This window comes from Sphaeramia orbicularis, chromosome 15 (genome assembly GCF_902148855.1).
Source record: "Sphaeramia orbicularis chromosome 15, fSphaOr1.1, whole genome shotgun sequence".
NCBI classification, from domain to species: Eukaryota; Metazoa; Chordata; class Actinopteri; order Kurtiformes; family Apogonidae; genus Sphaeramia; species Sphaeramia orbicularis.
Genome location: NC_043971.1, coordinates 54648493 through 54655829, shown reverse-complemented (window position 1 = coordinate 54655829; position 7337 = coordinate 54648493). Strand labels below are relative to the sequence as shown.

Sequence of the window (7337 nt, the reverse complement as noted above, 5' to 3'; positions counted from 1 at the left end):
TCAAATCAGAAGAAAGGAAAAAGTGACTCTTTTTTCTGTCATTAACTGAACATCAGCCCAGTGTCTTCATCCACTGTCACTGATCCAACTCCATGGGGGGACTGGTGAATCAGTGTTGGAGAAGATGACAGTGTTTCCACGTTCACTGCAGAGTCTCTGAACGTCCACATGGGTCATATCTGATGACCATGAAAGATGAAAACTGTATTTTACACCAGTGATTTACATGGGTTGATAGGCTTGTTAGTGGATCAGCAGGTATTAACCGTTTTCGATCAGTCGATGCCTTTGGTCACTTGTGGATGTTTGGGTCTGTATGGGTCCTGAATCCTGGTCTGTCCTCTGCATGTCCTCCCAGTTCTGTGTGTGCAGGGTCAGTGCTGGGGTTTGAGATCACAAAGTGTCAGATATTTGAAATTTGTCCATGACTTTACAAATAAAGGCCAAATTATGGAGAGACATTTGTTTCTTTATTATTCAATCAATAGGATAGATTTGCAACCAAAAAAGAGATTTGAGAGCAAACGACAGTAAGTGGCAATCAAAAAAAGACATTTGAGATGGAAACAGAATAAGTTGCAATTGTTTTGAGAGAATATTTCTTCAACGTCAATCAAAACTAATGTTAGTCAGTAAAAACATAAGATCATTTTGCTTATAAATCCCTCCTCTTTGCTTGCAAGTTCAAAAGTTTTGCTTGTGAGTTCAACTGCACTTAATGGGCGGGGCTTACACTGACAGATGAGAGAAGAGTTTCTATTGGTGGGTTTGAATAGTAAAGAAACAAATGTCTGTCCGTACCAAGTAAATATTATACAAATCACAATGCTGACGCTGACTTCTTTCACACATTTCCTGAAGATTTGGGAACTCTAAATAGGACAGAGAAACACTGATTAAAGTGGGTATACGATGTCTGACAACATGTAGTGGCCATTTTGTAAAATGACATTTTGATTAGAATTCCTGTTAATGTTAACCTCTTCATGGATTTTGGAATGGAAACTATGAAACTCATTAAATATTTTAGTGAAATTAAGTTGTCTTACACAACTTGTGGATTCTGACCATTTGCTGATGACCCAGTTATAAAAGTAAATGTCAGGTTTAGGAGCTCTGATGGAACAAGTCGCATCACTCCGGCTTTGTTAGATGACTACTTTTACTTGTGGTTGGTTGCATGTCACTAGTTACAAACAGGGGACCGTTTCTGTCCAGGCTAAACTAACCCTTCTGTCTGTCTGTGTTTGTAGGTACAGCTGTCCAGGTCCCTCCTGGCTGGACAGAAAAATGTAAGGACACACTGTTTGTCTGCTGAGGACAGCAACACACACTGCAGTAGCTGGCAGCAGGTACACACACACACACACACACACACACACCACCACACCACACACACACACACACACACACACCACCAGACAGACACTGTTCATTTAATATCATTATGAGCATCTGTGTGTGGAGGCTCAGCAGCTCCATCTTTCTTTTTGTCAGGGCATTGTGTTCTTCCTCCAGCAGCGAGCAGCAGGTGGACGATGATGATGCTGATGACAGCAGCAGACTTCCAGACACTGTGGGTGTGTTCGCTGGCTGTGACATCACCACAGAGACATAAACACACTTTATGCTTTCCTTTTAATCAAGTAATGACGTGTCACTAACAGGCTGGTTCTTCTTCTGTTTTTCAGTGGTTGAATGTCAAGGTCAAACATCATTGAGGCAACGTCAGAGAAAAAAAGTAAAAAGCATAAAGAGGCTTTAGAACAACTGGAAGCTGAGATGACAGTATCACAGAGGTAGTCTACAGATAGATATACATACACAGCCTGGCCAACACTCAGCCTCCACCTGGATTAACACAGCAAATAGGTTGAAGCCTTTCCTTTAGATAATTACTGTAGTGAATAAAATGTTTCAACTGTAACAAGTTATTTAACTTTAAATAATGCAGTGAGTAGCCATTTATGTCTTAAACATCGTTGAGTTTGTGACAGAGCATAAAGACTGGACAATGGCAGGACTCATCAGGCTCCTGACAGAGCAGTTCATGGAGCAGGAGACATCATTTTTACAGTCCAGGCATGAGAAGAGTTTATGCAGTGTTTCAACTTTCCTATCATCAATACTAGATCCTGGCCTAAAGCTGAGTTGGACAAAAATAAGTATTGTGACATTATTGTGACAATGTACATACAGTGCCACGCAGGTGTCCTGTTACATTGTCCGTAATAAAGCTGAAGGAGGTCAAAGAAACATTGTGTGTGGGACTTTGGGATTTTTGGCCAGGTGGTTTGTATTCCACCTAAGGTAACAGACATGTTACATGTGATGAAGTACAAAACTGCTGTAAGAATGAAGTGAGTGGTAAAATAATTGGCATCCTTTCCTTTATAGGCCTGTGAGTGTCAGCTTAGAACAGCTTGTATGGACCTGTTATCCTCCATGCAGGAGTCGGACATCAGACTGGACAATCTGAAGGCCAGAATGGAACAGGTGGAAACCAGTGAATATGCAGGTACACACCCACACACCCGGGCTCCTTATCTGCCGTGAAATCAGGTTATGGCAGTGGTGAGTGTTAGCTCTTTAAAGTCGTGTCAGCAGGGGGGAAGTTGTTGATTCATGCACAGTAACTGCAGAGGAGGTGGATAAAGTAGTTTTAAACAAACGGTCGTGAAACAATTCCAGCACACAGATTAAGCAGGCATGTCAAAGTCCGGCCCGGGGCCAATCACGGCCTGCGGTCAGATTTTACATGGCCCACAGCTTCAGTTTTAGAATGTATTCTTTATGGCCCGCTTGGACTGTTGAACCGAGTACATGAATCATAAAAGGTTCAAATGCAGTTCCTCCTTTCACCTCATGGTGGCAGCACCACTCTAACTCTATCTGGCCTCTGTGACCTTACCGTGAACCCTTTTAGCTAATTTCTAACCACGGCGCCTGTAAATAAATAAAAAAAAGTTGACAGTGAGGGCCGCCGCTTCCAGGAGAGATGGAATTACAATTTTTTTTTCACTGAAAATCAAGGCGATTGTGTTTGCCTAATTTGTCAAGAGCTTGTTGCCTTGTTAAGGAATTCAATGTAAAGAGACACGAGCAGACAAAACAAGCTAACACGTACAACAAGCTAGCAGGGGAGTGGAGTTCCGAAATAAGTGAAGCACATTCAAGCTGCTTTAAACTCACAACAGTGACTCTTCATTGTGAACCTGAGTTCAATGAATTCACCACCAGGGCAGGATACCAAGTTGCCAGGTTAGTTGCCTCTAACTGCTGGTGTTATGTACTTGTAGATGTGACACAAAATATTACTTTCTGAAGGATTTGTGAAAGACAAGAGTAAGAGTCATATGTTTTCATCTTAAATGTTAACAGACTTTACTTACTGAGTAATATATGAGTAATGATTACTCATATAAGTCATGTTTAAATGAATGTGGGGTTAAGATTTTTTATCAACTTCTTGGACGTTTAAGATACTCCACACAGTTTGTTCTATGTTATCTGACTCCAGATGTGAAAGGAAGGGCAGAATTTTTTTTTTTTTTTTTATTTGTTCACCCTGAGTGGCTTAGATTTGGTTACATTGCCATTTAAAAAAAAAATGATATTGTGACAATGAAAATAAAATTGTTGTAGAACAGCGCTTTTATATGTAATTTTTACTGTTTAAAAAACATCTGAAGCGACCACTGGCCCCTGGCAATCTCCACATTATGAGATCTGGCCCCTCTTTAAAAAAAGTTTGAACACCCCTGATTAAAGCAATCACATGTACAACAATGAAAATTCACAAGAGTGAACTGGAATGTCCTGACTGGTAGTTAGCAATATACGTCATAAAAGTCAATTCACATCAGAATGTTTCAGAGAATAGGTAAATGTAACAGGGGTTTGTTTTTAGGAGCTGGATGTCAGTGGGGCGAGGTGGAGCAGGAAGTGAAGCTGAGGAAGAGCAGAATCTTGGAGCTGAACCACAAACTGAGTACATGTGAAACACAGCGTTCACTCCAGGTGAGAGTCAAGAGCTCAGTGTCTGCTCGTTTGTTCCTAATGCTATTAGCCAACATCAACTAGCTTTCAGCAAACACAAACTTAATTTAATGCTGAACAAGAACAAATAACAAATGTAATACTTAAAATGCTCAAAACTTTAGAATCACCTAACTTTGTCATTCATTGCTGCGTTCACTTGATGTTTTCTCATTACAAAGAACTAGCAGGAATTTCCCTTGGCTCCACATGTCACAACATACCTGTTACATGTTATTACATACTGTAGCGAGGCTTCATATGTTAATCCCATATCTTTTCATGTATTTTGCATGTGTGAAATTCATGTGTTTTGTTCTGTAAGAACTGGTGGAAGAACAAGTATCCAAATGTTGAAAAAATATCACCACAAAAAGTAGGATGCTGTATAAGGCCGAGTAAATAAACTACGAATAAAATATCAACAGACAGGATTTCTACAAAATAACATTCAGAACCAGTGGAACAAACTGCTGTTTGTGTCTGTTAGATCAGAGCTGTACTCAGGAAGTACTGCCACCTGCTGGAGAAGATCAGCTTTCTGCTGCCGTCTGACATCTACCGACTGATCCACCGCGAGGCCACAGTAACACTCGACCACACTTGACCTCTGACCCTTTTGAATTCACATGCTCATCGGTCCAGTGTGACCTGTCACCAGTGTTTCTCTCTGTCTGTATCAGATGATCAACCAGTCTCTCCTGGCTAACCGGCGCAGTTCTGCCCGTCTGCTGCTGTGCCTCCTGGAGGAGAACCTGCAGAAGGAGGCAGGCCTTCGACTGCACTGGGACGACTGTGTGAACCACTGCAGGAGGAGCAGAGTCCACCACATTATAGAGGACTTTAGGTGGGTGGACCACATACTGCATGAGAGGAGGAGGGACGAAGGTACAAAAGGTCAAGGTAGAAATGGTTCTATGTATAAAAATCGTAGGTTAACCTCCTGTTGTGCAGTATCTGATGGGATTCCCATGTCATAGTCATACAGTTGTTTCAAAATCCAATAATGCAGTTATTTCTCAACAGCAGTGAACCAAGTATTAAACCTTGTGAGCAATTAGAATAGATCTGAGTATGACCAGGTCCTACGTGAAAATGGAGCAAACAATGCCCCCTAATGGACAAATCACTTACATACACAAGTTTCATCTTAAATTGTCTGTAGGATGAATTTAAGAGCTGCATGCATCAATGCTTTCATAATTTCAGCTTGTGATAGATAAGGTATGGTATACTTTAGTGATCCCCAAGGGGGGAAATTCAAAGGCTTATCGGGTTGTGATAAAAAATTTTTTATGATCACTCCTAATCAGTACAAACAGAAAATAACTGCGTTTTAAGAGGTGACATATTAATGCTTATTATTCAAATCAATTTATGAAAACATATCATCTTAATGATCATCTTAAACGTTGCCTTAAACATATGCCTGCATGCATATGGGTAATAGCAAACAGTGTGAGGGTGTTAATAAAAAAAAACAAACAGAAAGCAACAGTGTATACACGGTTTTCATCCGGCAGTTCCAGCAGGTCTGCAGTGTTTCCAGTGTGTTTACAGCAATATTTGTGTTGTAGGAAACAGTGCAGAGGTCATGTGGAGAGGCGGCTGACCTCAGAGCAGCAGACAGTTCAAGAGGCAATACGAACTTGGAGAGATTGTAGCAGAGAAACGCTGTGACATCATCAGCAACATGTGGTTAGTGTTTACATCATCTCATGGTTGACTGTATGGTCCGTGGTTAATATTTACCAGGACTCATCACTGTGTTCCAGCTCCCTGGTCCCACCTACCTGCTCCACTGATCTGGTCTCTGATTGGTTCAACCAGCTAACAGCTGTCAATCAACAGATTGGTAACTGTTTTTGTATTTCTGATTGTTTGTGTTTGACTGTGCATCATCTCATCCTTACGCTGTGTGTGTGTGTGTGTGTGTGTGTGTGTGTGTGCACAGGGGGTCTTCACACTGACTTCCTGCAGCAGTTGCGTTGTTGTTATGAGCAGACGTGGCAGGATCATCTGGCAGAGATGCAGCGCTGTGAGGTAACTGCTGTTATTTATATATTGGAAACTGAAGGTGGTGAAAATGCATTCTGGGAAGGCTAGTTGACTGCAGGACTGATGGAGGTCCTTTAGAACCATTGTCAAGTTCCAGGTTGCCTGTTGACTGTTGCACCAGTCTGGGTGTAAAAATCCATATTAAGGAGGTGGTAGGAATTAATAAGTTAATAACACTAGAGCATTGATGTTTGGTGTGGAACAACAGAGATGTGAGGGTCATCTTCAGAGTCTAAACTAATCAATAAAATATTCACAGAATATTTACAGAATAGTCAGAGAAAATCCTGATCTGTTACTGTGGTCAGTCAGCTTTTATTTAAATGCAGGCAGTAATTACATTAGAAAGAACTTACGTTGCTTTATACGCTTTATACCATGTTGTACCCAAATATCCTTTAACACTTTGCAGGCCGACAACTAAGAAGAACAAAAACAATAACAAAATCAGGACAAAGCATCATGATTAGATGATACTGTAATTATACATTAGTAATCTAAAACGAGTGCAGAATTACAGCTAAAACTTCAGCTTTATGCTATTAGTGAACTGCTTACATTGACAAACTGTTAGATTAGATCTCATTAGATCTGTCAACGGGATCATGATAGTGTCAAATGTATAATTCTCTTGTTACTGTCTTTACAGCCCAGTAAAATGTAGTGCAATACTATGCGACATTAGTGTATTTCAGATGAAAAACAAGTGTTCCTCATCCTCCATCCCCTCCATTAAAACAACCCTGCCAACCACTACATTATGGAGAATGATATACCTACTACAGGTTAGACATGGAGGTCTAAGTAGAAGCACATGCCCACATTGGAAGGATGCCCATATTATAGCTGCTGCTGTCTTAGTCACCATTAATTGCAAGTAACAATGTGATTTCCTTTTTCTGTCACTGTTATGATAGAAGCCTAATAATAATCCAAGACTAAAGCCAAAAAAAGAAGCCAAGACAAAAATAGACTCAAGCACAGTTTCTACCCACAAGCAGTAAAATGTACCCCCTCTCCACCGACTGAGTAACCACCACCCCCAGTCTAATGAACAATGCAATACTCACCCTACCTCAGTGCAATACTCAAACTCAAGCACCTTGTTCTTTACATTTTATTTTACCTTGTATATTCCTTTATATTTCTCTATCTGTGGTATGAGTTGGCCTTTGTATATTCAAGTATTTCTTTGTAGTTCTGCATATTGTCATTCTATTCTATTCTATTCTATTCTATTC

At 40.5% G+C, this 7337-nt stretch overlaps 1 protein-coding gene across 1 annotated transcript in view; it reads left to right on the top strand.

Moving 5' to 3' along the window:
• The first annotated feature begins 1447 nt into the window (after positions 1-1447).
• The window catches only part of ccdc180 (coiled-coil domain containing 180), a 29302-nt gene continuing 23412 nt past the window's right edge, over positions 1448-7337 (top strand). Inside the window, 9 exon segments of the mRNA XM_030155469.1 lie at positions 1448-1576; positions 2398-2518; positions 3911-4020; positions 4529-4624; positions 4722-4885; positions 5616-5708; positions 5710-5736; positions 5814-5893; positions 5993-6081. Coding sequence (XP_030011329.1) covers positions 1448-1576; positions 2398-2518; positions 3911-4020; positions 4529-4624; positions 4722-4885; positions 5616-5708; positions 5710-5736; positions 5814-5893; positions 5993-6081 — 909 coding nt within the window.